Source organism: Aythya marila (genome assembly GCF_965140915.1).
Source record: "Aythya marila genome assembly, chromosome: 2".
Classification (NCBI taxonomy): Eukaryota; Metazoa; Chordata; class Aves; order Anseriformes; family Anatidae; genus Aythya; species Aythya marila.
The window spans coordinates 5,454,356-5,475,532 of NC_139043.1; the positions used below are offsets into that span (position 1 = coordinate 5,454,356).

Genomic DNA, 21,177 nt, shown 5'->3' on the forward strand with positions numbered 1-21,177 from the left:
ATTACCATTGACTAAAAACCTGATGCTGGAGAGGATTCTGAAGAGCACATGAGCATTTTTTTCTCTTTTACAATAAAAACCTACACGTGATGTGTCATAAACCAGAAAACACATCCGTGCCATCATGGAAGAGTGGTACAAAACAAAGACAAGATGGTTTCTTGCTGTCCTAGCAAGCAAGCCTGTTTTCTGCCACCGAAGCACGAAACATCTATGTACCAGAGCACCCTACTCAAGCACCAGCAGAAATATGGTATTCCTTGAAAAAACACGTGCCTTTAGTCCAAACGCTGCAATTTCAGAGCAAGCCTCAAGAAGCTTTGAACACTTGAAGCTTCAAGCGTTCAAAAAAAATAAATAAAGCAAAAAAACCCCACGCCACACTCCAAGGTAACCTCGGAGCAGGAGCACGATTTGTTTTGCATCATCGGTTGCAAAACTGAGGCTTCGCAGCCCTCTGGGTGACAGCTCTGCACCGGGCCTGATGCTTTCCAGACCCAAGCCTCTTGCCCATCCTCATTACAGCTTTTGGGGTCTCCGAGCTGACTCCCTGGAAGGGTGGAGAACTTTGTTCCATGGAAACGAGGAGCCGGCTCCGCCAGCTCAGTGCAAATTGAAGCAAGCGGCTGGCTGCCTAATTAAATCCAAATGCCACTCCCGAGGCTCCGAAGCGAAAGGGGCGGCGCAGGCTGCTCGCTTCCCCCGGTTTGCTTCGTGTGAGGAGCGGGAGGGACGGCTCTCCTTGGGGGAAAATTTTGGGGGAATGCTGTTTGCCACCAGCCCTCCATCCCCCGTGTCTCGTCTTCCACCCCCGGCTCTCTCCTTCCTTCCAGCCGTTTCCCTTCTTAGCAGTTTCGTTTCTTTATTCTCTCCTTCCCACCAACCCCTCAGTTTTGCCCTTTTTAATCAGCTTCCTGTGACGAAGCTCGTTCGATCACGCTGCCAGCCCCCCCGAGGACCACTTCCAACCAAATATAACGGAGGTCGGGAGGTCTCAAAGATAATTCCCTAAATTCTGGTGTTATGTAGAGAAGTCAGCCGAGCAATGACCAGCAGAGCTGCAGTGACACGAGAGGGTCTGAAACTTGACTAAAATCACCCCGACCCGCTTTGGTGAGATCTTGTATCAAACCTGGAGCACCTCCTCCTCTCGTCACGCTCTCCATTCAGTCAGACCTTCGGACTCGCAAGTCCCAGGCGCTACCGATGCGAATCTGGGGCAGCGAGCGCTTGGAAAAATCAACTACGAAGCAAAAGCAGAAAGCCACAGCGTGACACATCTCTCTGCCCTTCAGAGACACGTTTCCGGCGCTGCTGCACGGCAGAGAGGAACCTGGAGTTTCAGTCTTAGTACAGCAGCTCGGTGCTGAACGAAAAAAAAAAAGGGAAAAAAATTAAAAAAAAATAATAAAATAAGGCATGGGAGAAATAGCGAGGCTGAAGGTCAGCACAGACCACCCGAAACAATCCAAGAATCAGGAGAGAAAGCAAATCAAGGAGGGACAAAGGAATAATTTAGCTGTGTTCGGATGGTCTAGACAGCACTGTTATTGTTGGCTTGGCTCATAGGTCATTACTAAGACGCAGCTTACGGTACTGCCATGAGGCTGCTTCCATCCACAGGGCAAGAAAAAAAAAAAAAAAAAGAAAAGCCTGCAGAAGTAAAGCAGGGTGTTGTAAAACAGGATGAGCTCTGATTTCAGCCCACCAGGCTGGGAAAAGTTAGGGAAAAGTCCTGGGTGCTGCAGAAGGGCCGAGAGGTGGCATTGAGTCACTGGGAAGGCAGGCAGGAGCGGGCAGCCGAGGGGCTGCACGCTGCCACACACACTTCTGCTCGGATCCGGCGTAAAACCACAGCCGGGAGGCGCCTGTGGCCACTGAAGATCCCGCTGTGCTTTTCGCAGCCGTGCCCGTGGAAATTCCAGCGGCGCCTGCCCCTCGCCAGCATCCCCCTCTCAGCAAGGCGACGGAACCAAGAAACGTGGAACCGCGTGGCTGTAACATCAACGATCTTAAATTTGGCCTGCAAAGGACATCATCCCTTCGTTTTCTCTGGTTTTGGATTAATTGGGGTAAGACATTACTCGTTTACCAAAGAGAGCCCCAGAAAGCCGAGACTCCTCACCCAGCATCGCCCAGTACCCTGCAAAGGGCAGTTCCTGCTGGAAATTGGGAATTTGGCTAAATTGGCACACGGGAGGAGAGATGAGCTGCTGTTTATGCCTCATTTTACGGACAGGAATCTGAGAGAGACAAAAGTCTTGACCAAGACTGCACAAGTCTGCGGCCAGAGCTAAACAGCTTGATAGAGTTTAAATTCGGAAAGGGTTTAACTCGATCTGGCCTTCCTGGATGGATACAAAGGCCACAGAAATTCGTTTAGCAGTGTCTATATCATGTCCTGACCTTGAATCAAACAGACACAACAGTGTTTTTCTGAAAGCTGTCCAGAAAGTCTCAGTTTGAAGAGCTCACGCAATAATTTCAGTAGTCTCGCTGTAACCGATGTCTCTCCACGTTCCAGTCTGAGAGGAGCTTGCTTCATACTTCGTTCGTTGAACTTCGTATCTGAAGTGTTTTGGAGACAGCAGGATGCAACATTCAGTGGCCACAAAACCTATTCATTTCTACTTGGAGTGTGAGCACGGGATAGCAGCAAACGTTGCCAGTGCAACAGCTCACATCTACTGGACCAGCAGCAAGCTGGGCTGCTCACTGCCTTCATCACGTCAAGGTCATATCGGTCCCCAGTTTGCTTCCCTGGTCCAAGAAAATAGCACTAACCTCTACTAAGGAGGTATCAGAGAACCTTCTTGTGAAAGCAAACACTGCCTTTCCTCCAAAAGCCAACAGGGAAAAAGAGCTTGAAGACAAAACTCTGACTGAGGAAGAAAGAGCATCCTTGCCTGTAAAGGACTCAGACCTTCAGGTTTCTTCACAACCTACAGACTCCATCAGTGGCTATGTTCTGCCACCTGCATTCAGGGCACGCACAAAATACCAGCTGCACAGACATCAAGAGCAGAGATAAAGACAGCAAACAGCAGAAGGGATCAATTAGTAAGTAAACACTGTCCCAGACAAAACTAGGAGGGAGATCAGTCATATCCTGAGCAGGAAACACAAGCTCAAGACCCTGGCTTGGACCATGTCAAGCAAGTAAGGAAGGGACCAGATGCTCTGACAGCTTCAAATACCATTTTGCGACTCTCCCCCTTAGAAGGGCTGTCTGCAAATGACCTGCAGGAAAATAAGACTGCTGCACGCAGCCATCCCGTGACAGAGACGCAGATAATCCCCCATTTAAATGAAACCCACACTCACAAGTCGCTTTGCTACTGTCCGGAGCAGCGTTTGGTGTCTGATGAGGAGAAAAATCACCCCATTACCCTCCCCCAGCCCAGATTGCTAGCCGCTGTGGCAGCCACCAGCGGAGCACGTTCCCTTTGCAAGTCAGCAAAGTCTCGGCGGCAGCTGGATCCTGCTGTCATTCACCTTCTTGCAACCCCACCCAAGGGACAGCAAGGTCACCCGTGTACGCCTCGAGGGCAGGGCACAGCTCAGCAGGTCACACAGAGCAATTATACAGGAGGAAGTGAGGAAAGACCCTTCTGATACGCAGGATTTCTTGGCAGGAGTTCGCTCGCTGACGTCTCCAGCTCGAGACGCAGACGCTCCCCCAGATAAATAATGCTGCGAGGTGCTGGGGTTTCTTGAAAACACGTATCCTAGCTGAGGAATTGCGATGCTGAAAGCTACATGATCTGATAGGTATCGAAGGTCATCGATACTTTACCTGCCAAATCAATGTTAAACACTCATTCTCCATAGATGACAAAATTTGGGATTTCAAATTTGCTTTTTACAGTGCAATCAGGAACAAAAGCAAACCCATCTGAGGCATTTACAGATGTCCATCACGCCAAATGCCCAATAAAATACCTGTGTTTTTCACGCACTGACATAACCACCCCACAAATCTTTTTATCAGGGGATAAAGCTTGTTTTAAGAGTCCTGCCTCCTACTCCCCATCATAAGCTATCCCTTGGGTAACCCACACAGCTATCAATAAAATATCACAGGTCAGAGAATGTATTTGAATCAAAAACAACTCTTCCATTTACAGCCTCCTGTAAAAGAGGACAGATTTTAGCAGCCAGCAATTGGCTTGGGGGAAAGGCAAGAATTTGTTTCAAAAAGCTAAACCAGTTACCATCTTACACAGTTTTACTAATAATCATTTATCGCATACGTAAGTAATTCTGATCTCCACAATGACACGAAAAAAACAGTCCCCAAAATATTCATCGACGCAAATAACATTATATTAGATGCATTTGGGCTCTTACAACTCTAAGAGCCTTCAGAAAACAGCAGAAGAGAAGCTAGCAAATAAATATGTTATGTTGCAACATATTTGAGGTATGTTACGTGAGATAATGAACTTGGACTGACTTCTGAATTTCCCCAGGGAAAACAGAGAGCTACAGGGAATTCACCTCAGTTTAGGTAAGGTGAGAATGATGCCCTTAAACACTAAGTGATCGATGCAAACACCAAAACCAAAACCTTTCGAGGGCACAGCACAGCAAGTCTTACCACTCGTGTAAAAGCTGTGGGGGCTAAGCCACAAATAGCACAGTAAATTTTTCTTGAGAAACGTGAAAGGCTGCGGCACAATCCCGATGTACAGTCATCCTGGAGATTTACCGTGGACTCTTGCAATAGAAACACTCAGGATCTGAAAGGTGTTTGGTTGAGCTCGACAGAGAGGGAAAGCAGAGCAACATCTGCATTTCATTACGACCCTCCCCTCCCAAAACAGCCATCCCTCAGAGCAATGTGTGTAGTCAAATTTACACGTGTCGCACTCCTCCGCATCCCTGTCCCCCCACAATGTTGTCAGAAGACATCCTCAGATGTCACCACAGATGCAGACAGCAGTGAAATCCATCTTAAAAGCCATTTTCCCCAGATAGGAGCCATGCAACACCCCGACCACCACAAGTTGGTTTTGATTAGCGAGAGGACACACAAGCTCCCCAGCATTATAGGCTAAGGAAAGCTGGACTGTGATGGGTGTCCAAGCTGGACAGGATGGGGATGGACAAAAATCTTCGCCCTTGTGAGGTTTATCCAAAGGTTTTTGGAAGCCTTCAGGCACAAGAACTGGCCTCCCCCCTCCTTCCATCTCCCTGCAGCCACCTCCATCAGCCCCACTGGGGCCCTGCAGTAACTTGTGGGGCCCAAGTGTGTGTGCTCCACGCCCTTTAATGCTCCCTGGTTAACAGGACAGATGGCTGTGTTAAAATTGGGTGGTATATAGGGAAGGAAGAGAGATTTACTGACGAGGGAAGGGCTGGAGAAAATGGGCGCTGCCCCTCAAAACCAGCCAGCAACTGCAGCAATTCAGATCCTGGAATTGGAGGTACGATGGTTCAAAAATAAAAAACACATTTTCAGGGATATGAAGGGTTTTCAGTGCTTCACTGATGCTTGTTGATTTACACTGTAATGTCACCACAGGGCAGTGGTGCTCAGCCAGCCCTGGCAGGGCCAAGGCCTGGCTGCCATGGCTCCCCAAGCCTGCAGCGAGGTGCACAGGCCCAGCCATGCCTCCACGCTGTGGGGACCCCAAAGTGCCTATCCCGCCCACATCTCTTCAAGTATTGATCCCTTAAACTCTTCCCCAACCCTCAGCAGATGCCATTTTGCTGTCGGTACAGCTGAAGTGGAGGCCAGAGCCATGCTGGTCCCAAATGGGTCCCCAGCATGAAGCAATGTTAGGGCTGGGCCTCACAAGAAGAGCTCTTACCAGCTCTACTCGCCTTAGACTATTTTTATTTTTAGTTGACTCAACAAGATCATTGCCCAAGTCCTACGTTATCATCTTCCATACCTCATTGAGAGCTTGCTACTTGTTTCATCTATTCACCTCACTCCCCTAGCTCCTGGGCTGTTCCCCATCAGCAAGGGGGATGAGGCCACCCCATTGTGAGGCAGGAATTTGGCCACATTCACACACGTGTTGCTGTGCCATTAGCTCGCAGGGAGAAAGAATAGGCCGTGACGTGTTTTGCTTACTGACGGAGGTGTAACAGGGGAAATCACTTTGCTTCCAAGTGCCTCTAAGCTTATCTGTGGAGCAGGGACCGTAACACGGGTGAACAACAGCCCTCGCACAACAAGCTGATCGCTAGCAGAGTGCCCTGCTCCCTGCTATAGAAGCTCGTAAAGCAATCTAAAGCCCAGCGAAGATTAAATAAACACATCTCTGTCACAGAAAGAGCGAGCGTTTACCCTGCAGAGCACCAAAGACCAACTCAACCCAACCTTGACCGCTCCAGCTGCTCAGCGCTCCCTAGCCATGAACCCACTCCTGCACTGGACGGCTCCCAGTTGCAGCCCTCAGGAAGACGGGAGGCAGGGACAGGAATCCAGCTGCAGGATTCAGGGCTTTCCTGTAAAAGCACGGAGCTGCTTTGAGATAAACTGGGCTAAATAGCTGCCTCTGGGGCAAAGCAGTTACCATCTCGCATTTGTTTTCACGTATTAGTCTCACGAGGCTTCTGGGGACCTGCAGGCAAGGACTTGACTCTTAAAGAGCAAAAATAACATTTAGGAAAAGTTTGCATGCTTATAGCTCCACTGAGAATTGAAGAGAAAATTCAGGGACTGTCTGCTTTTATGGCACGATGCATTTTATCCCATAGCATCTGCCCACAAAGCTCCTCGCCACTTCAAAGGTGCCAGGTGCTGTTTTCTCTCCCTTGACCCACCACCACCTTTCACAGATTTTCTTTTGCCAACCCTCCCTTCTGCTCCACAGACACTGGTTACCTTTTCCTTCAACGGATTAACATAAATTAAATTAAACTCGGGGCAATTTTTCCAGCTTCTTTTCCAGCTTTACTTGAAATCTGCTGCTTCTGAAGAAGGGCTTATGTACCTAAAAGGCAGCCTGTTTTTTTCCACCTCTATCAGTTTGGTCTAATAAAAGATATTACCTCTCCCCGCAACCTGCGCCTCTCTTGAGCACACTTGAAAGGAGAAAAATGTTTACACAGTGAGAAATGCAGCTGGCAAGTTATTTCCCCTGACTGCCTCCGATACCTTTGAAGGTTATTTGCAGGCTCATAAAGACCTCTTTCTCCCTCCCAACTCAGCTACTTCCAGTGCTCAAAGTCACAGCCCAGAAACTGTGAACTCTCCATCTGTTGCTGCAGCAAGAGCTGCAGAGCCCCAAATACAGCAGTGCAGGTCTGATCCTGCCCTCCCAGCTGCCCAAAATGCCTGGTGTGACCCAAAACAGGAGCCCTGGGCGCAATGTTGCCAGGAAAGGGAGAAGGAGCTTAAGTCAGACACCTCTCAAAAATAAAAAAACTCAGCTAGAAAGCCTGATGTGCCTAACAATAAAGCAAACTGCTGCAATTTAACTTGATTTTTATTTTTTTTGCAGTTCTCAGCATACAAAGAGCAGGTAAAGTGCACAGACATTGCCTTCAAATGAGGGATGAGGAACACAGAGCATGGGAGAGGTGAAAGAAATTAATGTCTGTGTGCGGAGAGTTGGTGTTTTTCCTCTGAGTGTCTCGGCAGCCCCAGAAGAGCACAGAACTGGAATTAAATGGACAGACCAGGACTGTGCGAAGTGGCCACCTCCTCCTGCTGCAAGCTGCCTTGCCTTTTGCCAGCCCATCCTGCAGTCTTGTTCTCCAAAAAAACCCCCACTCTGTCAAGTCAAGGCTGTAAAAAGGCATTATTCTTCCATCCCTTAAACTTCCAATTACCTTGCTGCTGAAACAAAACTTACATTTTCTCCAGAGAAGTACCGAAGACCTAAACTTTGACTCACGCATCAGAGTGCCCAGTGTTTTTGCAGTCAGAAACACACACACCATTTCACAACCAGAGTCAAGAATGCTCAAATCACTCCTAAACAAAAAGAAAAAACGTTGGGCAATGAAAACGCTGGTGCCTTTTATACCCACTTCCACAATTTTTAATGTTATTTTTACCGTGATGTTATGTTTAAACACAGCGGTTAACTGCCATTGAGCACGGTCCTCTCCCTGGGTTGCGTTACACAGACAGCTTTGGAAGTGTCCTCGGCCCTTGTTGGTGCTCAGCTACATTTTGATCCATCAACAAAAAGGGTTTGGATCCTCTTGGAGGGGCAGCAGATGGAAATGGACCATGAGCTGCAGAAATTGTTCTGTGGCTGAGAAAGCCACTGCAAGAGGTGCGTGGCAACCCAGCCACAATGTAAAAAATGACTTCAGTATTAGTCCAGTCCTTCCAGCAGGAATTAGGCTGGATATTAGGAAAAGCTTCTTTACTGAACAGGTTGTGAGGCATTGGAATGGGCTGCCCAGGGAAGTGGTGGAGTCACCATCCCTGGAGGTCTTTAAAAGACGTTTAGATGTAGAGCTGAGCAATATGGTTTAGTGGGGACTGTTAGTGTTAGGTCAGAGGTTGGACTGGGTGATCTTGGAGGTCTCTTCCAACCTAGACCATTCTGTGATTCTGTTCCACAACCAAAACATGAAGCAAAACCAGCGTAATTCTGTCCTAAGCCCCTGTGCTGAACCCAGTTCCAATTCCCTCAGAAATGGAGCCATATCCTGCAGCAAGACCTCCAAGTCCTTCACAGCCAGCATTAAGAGAGCAGATACAAATCTCAGGCGATGTGGTCATAGTTATATCTGCACCATGTAAGAAAACCCAGGGCCAAGGAGCTCTGCTGAGGTTGGCCCTGAGCTGCCGGGCTGTCTTGGTCTGATTTGCAGCACTGGGCACCAAGCGCTGTGTGATGCAGCCTGGCTGAGTGTGAAAAGGATCCTAGGAAGAAAGGCAGACCTGGAGGAGACCTGAGATCATTTCAGCATAACTCCTCTGTGGCTTACCAGAAGGGAATCAAGGAAATGACTGAAAATTCCCTGCTCTTCCATTGAAAATGCTCCCCTTCTCCTACACACAGAGGAAACCAGAACGCATGTAAAATGGTGTGTGTGTGAAACTAAAAAACCCTCCAAATTCAGCCGAATTTTCAAAGCCGTTGCAGTCATCATTTGACTATCAAATAACAGAAGATCTGTAACACTGATCAAGAGACACATCGGTTCATCTCTCTTGCCCCAACAGCCAAGGCAAGGCCCAGGCTCAGGACCACCCCACGATCCCTTCTGAAGGCAGCCTGGCGGATCTAAGCAGTCCCTGCAATGGCAATGACATTTGGGAAGAGGGGGACACACACAGCACTCTTTGCTGAAAACTGGGCTGGAGCCAGCACCTCACTCCCTGCCAGCCCTCAGAGCAAGGCTGAACTTTCCTCCTTTAAAAAAAAAAAAAAAAAAAAAAAGCATTGAATAGGAGTAGCTCTCATCTTCAAAGCGACAATTTCCCTAAAAAAAAATTCTGGGTTTTTCAAGTGAAATTTGTCATTCTGTATACTGAAGAACCAGGTCTGAACTTTCTCTGCCCTTCTTTTTTTTTTTTTTTTTTTTTAAACTTGGCTTAAAATTATTTTTTTTTTTTTACCTCAAAATCTCTCTCCCAGTTAATAGAGAGACAAAAAAAAATAAAAAAAATAGATAAAGCCAGGATGGGCTAAACACTGCTCTTCTCCTATTCTCCCTTCTCCATAAGGGAAGACAAACAGTTAAGGTGTGGCACTGGCTTTGCATCTTCTATTTTTTAAATTCAAACCACTACCAAATTCTTCATCACTCTTCTATTAGGCCTAGAGAGACAGTCACAATTTACAGGCATTTTCCACCACCTCTTTTTATTTTTCCCCACCATTTCAACCAACCCTGACAAGTTTTGGATAAACTTGTATAAATACCGAAAATCTAAAAGTGAGGTGCCCAGCTAACAGCAAAAATCTCAGAGGATTCTTGACTTTTTCCTTTCTTGGGTCACCAGGGCAGGAAACCATTTCAGGAGATGCATTTAGGCTTCTCTGTAACTTGCCTCTTTCAGTGGACAATCCAAATTCTATCTTCTGGTGGACAATCCAAGCTCAATTAGCATGTGATTAATTATATTTAATCACACACATTTCTGTAAGGCAGAACCCGCCCTTCTTCAACGTGCTGAGCTTTCTCTTTTGAGCAAAACTAAAGAAAATGAGCAGAAACCCGTACAGTTTCTTGAACTGCTACTGGCTGGCAAAATGTCTTACAGACCACTTTGGAAGTGGTTTTGAGGGCAGCATTCATTCTGCAAAGAATGAATTCTTGCTCCTAAACGCACAAGATTCTAGTTGAACCCCAAACCTGGCAGCACACAGCTCTCAGGAAGGCAGGTGCCTCCTGCAAAGCGCATTCAGCATCCTTCATCCCTAGAGGACTGCGATGGGAAGACACCAGGCGATCCCTGCGGCAGCGTCCCAGCTGTGTGCCAGGCTGCAAGCACGTTGGCAAAGCACGGACATTTCCCTGCAAGCAAGGTGTGATTCTGCAAGAGATAAATTTGATGGCCCACAGCACAAAAAGCTGAAGGAGCTGGGGCACTCGCACTGATTATCTGATGTGAGACAATGCCACTGAGCTGATTACCCACAGAAACAGCCCAGCACTTCCAAACGGTCCCAGTATCTGCAGTAACAAATTTCCTTTAGCGCAGTGATTAGATCAAACAATCACTGTGCACCTCCAGAGCTATAAATACGCTCCGAGGTAAAAAATAAAATAAAATTTCCCTCAGCACCACAGGGCATCTGGTACGTGACTTCCTCCTTTATTCCTGCAGAAGAAGGTGCTGGTACAAGTCAGCCCAGGTCACCAGCTATAAAAGCAAAATCCCAAAGCTCTGTTTGAAACTGAAGCTTCCTTAGGAAAGGAAATACAGGGAGTGAAGATGCCCTGTCCAGAAATACAGGCAGATTTGGGAAGGGGCTCCACCTAGAACATGCCCCACCAGAACACACTGGTGTTAAGAAGAGAATTTGTCCAATTTTGGCACCACTGTAAGGCAAGAAGAAATTAGAAAACACTAATATTCAGCCAGGCAGCCTTGGCAAGGTCTGCTGCTCCATTGTCATGCTTGGTAACCCCAATCAAAATCAGCAGGCTGCAGAGAATTAATTGCTTCAGGGAAGCACAGTCCTTACCCATCTTTCCATCTACATCAGGCCTCCATTCCACCGGTCCCAGACGCTTGCACCTTATCCTCCACTCTCAAGCATCCACCCTGCAATGACAAGAGGACACCATCCTTAATGCATTACATCTTTAATGGATCTTTTACATTGTTTAATGCAACCCAAACGCAATTACACATTACATTTTGCAGCGTCCCCGCGAGATAACACTCCCTTGGGACACAAACCAACTGCAGGACATAAAGCGTCACTCCTAGAGGCAGCCTGTACCAAAGCAGAGACCTAAATTTAGGTCTTCCCAATTCCAGCCAAGGTTCCCAAAGACTGCATCAGCCTCTCTCTGACCTCATGGGAAAAAAAATGAGTCTAGGCAGCTCTCAGCAGCAAAGTATGAGCCACACATCCCTCACAGCAGGTAGTTTCCTTGCAGCGCTCACACAGACTTTGCCTGTTGCCCCAAGCTGCTCCTGCTTCTCTCTGAATTCACCCAAAGCCCATGAGTTTACCCGGCGTGCTGCATTTAGCTGATAGAAAGGTTTCTTTTTTACACGTTAGCTGGCTGATAAGCCCGCAGATTTCTTGGCCATAAACTTAATAGCATGACTCAACGCAGAGGCATCTCACATACCTCATCAGGCTTGCACGGAGAGAGGAAGACACCCCTGTCCTGCAGTCCCTATGGGAAATATTGCCCCAAAACCACCAAGATATGTGTGTGCCAGGATGTGGCCATGAACTCTGCAGCACTACATACCCCGTATCGTGCTGGAGCGGTGGAGGAAGGCGCTCTGAGCACCCCCCGGCCCAGCCAAATCGATTTAAAAGCAGTAACAAATCTGAAGTGAACCAGGAACGGATTGAAATGATTTTCTGCAACTCTGCTGCCTCGCTGCTGGCAAGCAGGAGGAAATTTATCCAGCCTATTTCGAGAGAGACAGGCAGGAAGGGAAGGCGATAAGCAAGCAGTGAAGGCGGAGAAGCGCGAGTGCCACGGAGCGCCTTGTTCCTTCTGCTGCTGCAGCTTCCTCTCGGGACAGCAGCACTTACCCTGAGAGCTCACGGCCGTGGGGGGCTCCTCTCTGTCCTTTTTCAAGACAAAGGAGAAGGCAAGGAAGTAACTAACAGGCTCAGGAAGGTTTAAAATCCCATCTCGAGAAAATACTGGTCAGTCTATGCAAGAACTGGATCAAGAGAGCAAAAATCCACCAAAACCAGCGCAAAAGCTCCAGCTGATTGTAACAAGAACAGGAAACAGCTCAGATCTTCTCTGCTTTTGCTTTCAGAATTGATGCAGGACTTCCAGTAAACAAGCTGCGTGCAGAGTTTGCTCCAAGGGTCACCTGCAGATAGCCTGGATTTAGCCCGAAATTCCTGAGCTAGCCCGGGTTAACTTTGTCAGATTTTTCTAACGCCTTTTTGGAGACCTTTCAGGCCTCTGCAGTCTGCACCCAGTCCCAAAAGCGTGCGCCTACAGGAGCCACACAAGCAATCCTTGGGAAAACGGGGGACAGACACACGGGAGAAAGAGGTTTTCTGTTGTAGCAGCTCTCTTCAATCCTCAGGACAGGCAGCTTTCAAACTGGACCACAAACACCGGCGATTTCCGTGGCTTCCCAAAAATACATACCAGCAGCTTCCTGTTACAGCAGGCCAAATTCCTGTTTCGAGTACAAATTCTGCCTTTTTATTATCTCCTGTAAAAAAACAGGGGGGTGGGAGGGAGAGGAAAAATCCTTTTCCTCCTCCAACGCACTCTGGAGCAGCATCCCACTTCTCCTCCCACCACGGTCCCCCAGCAGAGCCTTCAAATCTTGGAGATCGCCACGCAAACCACCTGAAACAGGGCTCCTGCTCCACACTGCACCTCTCCAACCACGGCAGAACCAGCCTCAGCTGTGAAACTGCTGTAAATCTCCACCATGAACCTCCAAACTACAGCCCTGGTAGCCTCACCGTGCACAAAGGCTTCCTCCCAAGCAAGGAGGGCAAGAGATGAGCGAAGCGTCAGCTCCCAGGGCTGCAGGGGCGACGCAGGGCTCATATTCCAGGTTTGTGTCGTGCACGCAAGAGACTTGAGCTGCTCTGCTCCGATCTGCTCAGGAAACTGCCAGAGATTACTCAAGCTGCAGGAAACCCCGGGACAGATACGCTCATCTGGAATAAAAGCAGCTTGGATTCGACCAGGCTGAATTCATTTCTGCAGCCCGAGTGGCTCGAAAACATTAAGGCTACACGAGTGAAGTATCCACACGAGAGCTCTATGCAATTAAACCCCTTTAAAAATGAATCCCAGGTGGTTTTTTTTTCCCCTTTCTCCTCTGCTTCTAGGTGGGAAGGGATTAACTAAGACTGGGTTCAAGAGGCAGCAGCAACACGCCTCCCAGCTCTGGTCTCTGGGCAAAGCAGCAGAGGAGGTGATGGAGAAGAGCAGTTTTGACCTGGCTTTGGGAGAAGACTACGAAGTGATGGGAAGGCAGTTAGTGGGAGGAAAGGTTTGGGATAGGGGTAAGGAAAGAGGGGTGAATTCAGTCCAGCACTGAGAGCTGCAGTCACCAGCAGCCTGCCTGATTTGAAATGGGATTTATGGTATCACCTACCCCCAGAAGTGCTGGTCTTACCCCACAGAGGCTCAGCATCCTGCATAAAACACAGCCTCAAAAACCAGGATGTCTTATCACTACCACAGCACGAACAAGTGGCATCTCTTCTCCAAGTTTCCAGGGAAAGCAGCACCTACTTAGCCCAGCCTGAGCACCACTTACCACGTTGGTTTGAAGGTGGAGGGACACGGCACCGTAAAAAAAAAATAATAAGAAGCCACAGTTGCCCCTGAAATGTGGCTCAGCTGGAAAGCTACTCAAACCGGCGTTGCTAAAATTGGGACTTTCCTTGTTTTTTCAAGCAGCAGGGAACAACATGTTGGGCTCAGAGAGTTTAACAAGCAAGAGTCAAGCGGAAAAAATCTCTCCTTTTTTTAAGAGTTGACCACATTAACTTTCAGCAAGTTTCCGGGAGTCCTGCCAGGGCGCTGGAGTTTTGTATACTACGGAACTGTTAAAAATATTATTGTAAATGTTATTTTCAAAAAGCTTCAGAGGCCAGGGCTTGGGGTAGTGTTAAAAACAACAGCAAAGCAAATGAGATTGTTTTAACTGAGAGAATACAAACGCCTGCATGCTGATAGCTTAGTCAGACTGCCTGCAGGTTATCACGGTGGATTCAAATGCAAAGAAAGGTTGAAATATTAGAGATTTCCTCAGATCACCTCAAATTCATCCTTAAAGCTTTGTTCTAGACACTACAGGACATTTGATCTGAAGCACATACAGCTGCCCTGGAAATAGGATCTGTATTTAGGGGATCTACAAAAAAAAACTGTTAAATTTTGGTGATGCTTGAGAAATGTAAGACCCCACCCTCACAGCACGTCCTGCTCAGGGTATCCAAAGGATGCACAACGCAGGGGTACTCAAAAAGAAGCCATTTAAGCCCACGCACCAATGTTTATGAGCACGCAACAGGGATGGACCTTCTGCAAACGTGTGCAAGCCTGGCTTATCTCTGAAGTGGGCAAACTGCATGAGCCAAGAGCTGTCGTGAAAGATGGAAGATTGTTGTAGTCCTAAGAGACCCAACCAACGCAGCTAAGTTCAGCAGCTGCCTCTCAAGAAAAACCTCCCAAACCATCCTGTCGATTCCAGCACAAGATGTGTGTAGAATACGAGCTTTAAAACATGCACGGCTGCTCGCTATTCACTTCCCTGACAGCCCTTTAAAATAGCCACTGAGATATTAAAATCTCTCCTGTCAACCCCTCCTCTTCCTGCAAACGATTTAGTAAATGAAATAACGCAGATAACATGCTCCAGTAAGGTTTTTTTCCATCAGTTTCCCTTTCTGCTTTACAGTAATAATCCTTTTTACCAAATTCAGTGGAATAATCAGTAATGCATACTAGCATATAAAATAGTTTTGATTTTGCACTGAGACTGCAAACTTCTGGAAAACCACAAAACAAGGAAGCAATCGAAAGTATTCAAAAGGACTCTTCCATCAGCAAAAACAGCTAACGCAGCCCTAACAGGTCAGAGCTAGCATATTTTGCATATATATATTTGTATATATCAAACAGACAATTCAAGCAGAGTAAATTTCCAGGGAGCACACGTGGAAGCAGCTGTTCGGATGCTTTCTGGCGCAGCACAGAGCTGCATCCCTGCTGAATTCCTGCCTGTTACAGAGGAGCTGCCTCCTCCAGCAGCTGGTAGAGCCCAACCAACCCTACAGACAACCCTACAGACACCATGATCACACCCCAAGCCCTAGATGCAAATGTTAAAAGTCTGGCACTGCAGCGACGAAGTCCGAAGGTTCCTCATCTCCTGCAGGCTGAGGCGTTTTTCTCTCAGGAAGCCAACCCAGCCAGGCTCATTTCAATGCACAGCTCTGTTAAGATGGTCTGCAATTAGAGGAGAGCACTGTTATGCATCATTTCTCCTTACACAGGGTAAAAACACATCCTTGGATGGTTACCTATGCGCTTATAAAACGGAGAGAGACCCTGATGCAAGCAACACCAAGAGAAATCCTCTTAGATTTCAACAAGCAGTGCCCCTAAGTGAAGGGGCAAGGGGGAAGACATCTGTGTACAAGATAAAAACCAAAGCAGAGAAGCATCACAATTTCTTATAGAAGGTTTTTTGTCCTTTTTTGTTGTTCTTTCTGCTTAAACGACTGCAGACCTTAAGGATAAATTCAACCAAGAAAGCGTATCTGGAAAAGTGAGGTGACCGTCCTTCCCCTGGGGGGAGAAAGAGGAAGAAGGAGCAGAAGCTAAAAGAAGGAAGAGATAGTAAAACTTGCAGACGAAATCCGTCCTGAAATACAATTTCTGACAGGCCCAATGTGCTCTAACAGGATGTCAAACACCGAGTGACCACGTTTGGGCCAGGAGGGAGGGAGGCTCACACATCCCTGAGGCGGGCAGCAAGGCCTTGTGGCAGCATCAGGCTGCTGGAACTGCTGTGCCCTCTCCCCTTGCTACCTGACCCACTTTCTCTCACTTCCAACACCCCGCTGACATCCCACGCCTCCCACAGTTCATCCTCCCGGCCTTTCTACGCCACCATTTGCCCTCCGCTGGCTGCGATCGATAGTCCCTCTCACAGCCATCCCGCCTCCTTAACGAGCGGCGGCCTCCTCCCCGCGGCCCTTCTGCCTTCGATCGATCAAACCACGACTTTCTGATCGACCGCGAAGCCGCGGGCTGCAGGTTTATCGACTGCCTCCTGCCCTTTCAGCAGCTACTTGGTTATTTTACCCCTTCCCGTGGGCAAGGAGCATGAGCTCCACAGCGCACGGGGAGACCGGGACCTGAGGCTCGGCCCCCAAGAATCGCCTCAGAATTTGCGAGATCCTTTTCTTGCTCACACAACTTCTGCTGTGTAATTCTGGATCCAGATTAAACCAGGGGGAAGCCAAGCTCATAGAGCGAAGACTAAAATGCCTGCTGTGTTTTTGGGTGAAAGGACCGCCTTCCTGCATAGCCCCGGGGACGCTGCCATCCCCACAAGCCGCGGGTTCGCGTGCGCCACCGGTGGGGTGGTGATGGGATTATGAAACAGAGCCACGTGGGGCAGCTTCCACAGAGATTTCGTTCTCCTTGTCCTCTTGACCTACGGTATCACATGAGCTCGAGGGTGCTCGCCTTCATGTGGGACTAAACATGACAAAACATGAGCGTGTAGCGGCAAGTCTTTGGCATCACAGCCTGTGGGGCTCTGCAGGTACCTTGGAGGAAGTCTAACACGAAGACCTTCAGAATAAAGAAGCCTGTCACCCCCAAGAGGCCACGGAGCAACCCCTGGACACTCAGGGCAGCCACACAACACCTCCAGACTCAAAGACAGTCGGGGCAGAGGTTGCTTGGCTGCTCCAAAGCCAGGCCACTCTTTAAGGGCAGTGGGGAAGCAGTCAGCTCCTCTCAGAAGAAACCTCAGAGAAACCCAGCACAACTTCGTATTGATTCCCACGGCCCTGCTCCAGACAGAATTCATTTCCAGGATGGAAAGAAACATATGCCTGCGTATCAAAACAAAACACAGAAGCCTTTCCAGCTCTTCAGCTGCATTTCGATGGAAACCAGAAGGCGGTCACGATGGAAAGATTTCAGTTTTCCAATTAATCCTCCCTGCTGAGTGTTTAATGCTGCTAATTGATGAGGGGAGGTGGTGTCCAGACAGCATTTACGATTGCTTTTTGCATCTTCAGACCAAGATTTCTCTAAATCAAGTAACAACAAGGCAGATTTGCTCGCTGCATGCACTGTGCCCTGCTCCAACTCCCCCTTCCCTGTAAGATGTCTGGTGGAGGAAGGAAGGCAAAACGCATCTCGGGGCTCATTTACAAGTGTTGGAAATTTTCCTGGAAAACGTCATCCGCGATACTGTCACTTCCACACGAGATGCCAAGAGAAAGACCACGGGTGCCAGGGACATGTTCTGTACCGTGAAACACCCACAGCTCCTACCAGCCTCAGGTTTAGGGGGTAGCTCCTCCTGATTTAGCAGAGCAGTTGCTGAGCCACAAGATGTCCCGTAACACCTGCAGAAAACTGCACAAAACGCACAGCAGCGTCAGGATACCCATCATCGGGCCAAAGCACAGCCCTGGGGGCCCAACACCAGCAAAACCACGTCACTGGTGCTGAAGCAAGCTTGGTTGCTCACCTGCACCACATAAGAGACCTGGTTTCTAGCCCCAAATATTGATCTCACAACACTGTTGACCAGGAGACACCCTTGGAAGCGGTGGAGTGATCCTAAATGCACAAGCCAAGAGTCTCAACGCAGGAAGGCAGTTCAGCACGTGCCTCGATATGAAATTTCTCCTGCAGTCCCCAATGTTTGGCACACGCTCCAAGTCTTCCCCGATTTAGGTAAGAACAGAATCCATCCCTTTACATTCAACACTCGGTGATTTCAACCTGGGTTTCAAGCTAAGTGCTCTCGGCCATAAACGAAATCAGGGAGCGTGAACAAAAAAAAAAAAACAAAACACCGAGTACATGTGTATGAGGCCGTGCTATGGTTACACGTTCCGAGGAATAATAAATGAAGCAGTGTTGATGGTCCCCAAGCTCCGGCGTGAAACTCCAGCACTGCTCTGTTTGTCATAGCAATAGCATTTCCACCTGCACCTTTCTGATGGCTCCTCCGGGAGCCTTCACGCGCCGCCGTCATAGATCATGGCAAACGGAGCCCAAGCCAGCTGTGCAGATGTCTAGCTGGCTGACCTCTCCTTACCAAAAGGATTCTATTTTTTTTTCCCCCCTATTATTATTATTAGTGTTCAAACCACCTACTCCATCACAAATATCAAGTAAAATTAGCTTATTCCTCGAACGTTAAAAAAAGATGAGCTGACGCCCGCACAAACCGAGTCCCAGCAAGTCACCGGGAAGGCTCCAAGCAAGCCAAGAATGTTGAGCCCAGGGTTTTGGGCTGATTTACTACAAAATCCTCTCGCTGCATGCAAGTTGGGCACACGCAAGCCGAGTCACACGTGCACAAATCCCTCACCTGCATGGGCTGCAAGCTGCTCGTCCACAGCACCCCGGGCAAACTCCTACTGTCTGCCCGACAGCCCGCTAACAAATAGACCCCGGGGAGAAAAATTGTGCACCAGCAGGGAGGTGGACGAGATGATCTAATAGGACCTTTTCCATCCCTTAGCTTTTATGCTTAGTCACAGAATAAATATCTCCCACGTTGTAAAGAAACGTGCTGGTCTGCTTATGTTGGGAGAGCGTCGCCCTCTGAAGACATCTCGGTTCCTGCTGCGATGTCACTCGTGCTAGCAGGACTTACCCAAGGAGTAGGTAAAGTTAAGCAAAGGAGGGCTTTTGCCTGGCTTTCTGCTTCAGTGAGCTCTCCGGCACCCAAGTGAGCCTCCTAATTTCTCCCCTTGCAGCCACAAGCAGTGCAAGAACCTCATTTCTCTATTATTGGAGAACTCCGTGCTTCCCTGAGCACTCACTCCTGATCCTGTCTGACACGGAGAAGCACTCTGGTTTTGCAAAGCACAAGCTGGCAGGAGAACAGACAAAAGCATCCCATCCATCAGCCAGCCAGGTGCAACAGGCTGTCAGAAACCCAGCTCCAAAAAGAAAAGAATAAAAAGTGAAGAGGCAAAGAAGCAATGGGTTTGGGGAGAGGAGAATCCAACGCAGCTTAAACTGTACAGCTTCGACTGCAATTTGCATTGGCAGCAGTTCATGTCCCCAGCAGCAGCAAGGCCCTCTCGTATCTTCAAAATGCAAAAGAAGCTCAGTCACACGGAGAAGGGCCCAGCAGCTGCGCTACTCCAACACCTCCAAAGAGCAGTCAAATAAAGCATGCACCGATTTGTAAGGCTGCCACAAGAAAATGCCCTCACGTAATCCAAAGAGCAACTGAGAGCCCCATGATCTCTCATCTGCAAATTTCACAATGTAGGAAAAAAATCAAAACCAAAACACTTCAACCGTGTAAAGGAGTAAAAAGGGAAAGCCACACAAATCTACATCTCCTCTTGCAACTGGGTGGACATCAATGGATGGGGAAGCAACGCCCACTGCTCCTACCACTGCAAAGGGAGCTGGGAGTAGCAGGTTCTGCTTCAGCTTCCAGTTCAGATGCTGGACCATGGGCCAACCCTGAGCACTGCCAATTCTCACAGGATTTGGTGTTTTTCATAAGTAGCCAGTTCCTGGAGTCACATGATTACCTCAGAATCCACACTTCCTGATTCTGGGTTAAAAAGAAGTACTTGTAGATGTCTAAGTTGAAGAAAGAAGAATAAGTCAAAGTCTGAAGTGCTCAAACAAAAAAGTCAATTCACAATTTTAATTTTTTTTGGAGGAAGGAATGGGATCAAGGACTCTTTCCCCCAGTGATATACACTGGAAATTTTAGACTGGGGAGAATGGTTTAATATGGGGTTGAGCTTCTACATCCCCATCTGTAGGTTACTGATCAGAAAATCCAGCTTTCAGAGCAAAACCTGTCCAGAAACCACACAGACCTTTGATGTATGCAGCTGTCGGCCTCTTTCCTCAAAAGAGCCCCGTTCAGCAGAGGGCAATATGAAGGCACAGTGGTTTAAAAAATAATAAAATGCAGTGGAACAACTTGCCAAATTTTGCTTCCACTTCTTTTACCCAGCCTGAAGTAAGGCAAAGCCCTGCAAGTCCAGCTGTGCCGGCTCATCTGCTGGCATCCTCCGCTCCCCAGCGTTACCAGATTTACAGCTGCTGGTGGGTCTTGTCCAGCAGAAATACTGCGTGGTAAGAACCAGTCTGTAAATAAGGCCTCATCCTGCTGAAAAAGCCTTTCTGGGCTCTGACGGAGCCCGAACCGTGATGGTGCTGAGCGCCCTGAGCAGCTCTGGGTGCTGTGTGCCAACACGAGCAGCAGCCTGGAGCCAGCACCCGTGGCCCCGATGCCAGCAGGACCGTGCCAGGCGCTGTTCCTGCCTCGCAGGCCACGCAGAGAAAGGAAGCCTCGCTGCTCTGGCTTGGCAAACGCTTCTGGGTTTCTCTATTATCTCATCTTTGCGATTAGGAGGAAGTGAGCACAAACCTGTTGAGGCGCATTGTTCCCGCTCCCCCTTGGCTTTCGGCCGGGTGCTTACGCTCCCGGGTTCCTGCTGTTCCCAGGGCTGATTTGCTGCCCCCGTGCAGCCCACGAGGGGCTCCAGGCCGTTCCTGCAGTGTGTGGGGACGTAGCTGTGCCTTCCCCAGCTGGGAGCTTCACCAGCAGGAACCCACAGCATGCAACAAGTTGGTCCACATCTATTAAACTGCCAGCCACATCTGATGTTGCTGCATCCGTGGCATTTAACGAGCCTGACCCTCACCCTTCCTGCAGAGCACAGGTGCGTTAAACCCACCTCTGTGCAGCTTGGTTCCCAAGGACAGGAGTGCTGCTCCTCTGAAAATGAGCCGCCAAAACCAGAAGGTGACTGAAGAGGTGACAAATAAGTAAAGAAATATATTAAAAATAAAATTAAAACCAGATTCGGTGTAATT

General features: G+C 48.5%; 1 protein-coding gene across 2 annotated transcripts in view; it reads right to left on the reverse strand.

Annotated features, from left to right (window-relative positions):
- LOC309875575 (mitogen-activated protein kinase kinase kinase 3-like) overlaps positions 1-21,177 on the reverse strand; it is a 64,200-nt gene that overhangs the window by 35,553 nt on the left and 7,470 nt on the right. The window contains exons 2-3 of one of the 2 annotated variants that reach the window (XM_082755138.1): positions 15,488-15,567; positions 11,118-11,197 (exon numbers count right to left, since the gene is read on the reverse strand). In XM_082755138.1, the coding sequence (XP_082611264.1) occupies positions 11,118-11,121 (4 nt within the window). In that variant the 5' untranslated portion in view covers positions 11,122-11,197; positions 15,488-15,567. The remainder of the gene's footprint in view (positions 1-11,117; positions 11,198-15,487; positions 15,568-21,177) is intronic. The other variant, XM_082755137.1, reaches the window with a different exon arrangement.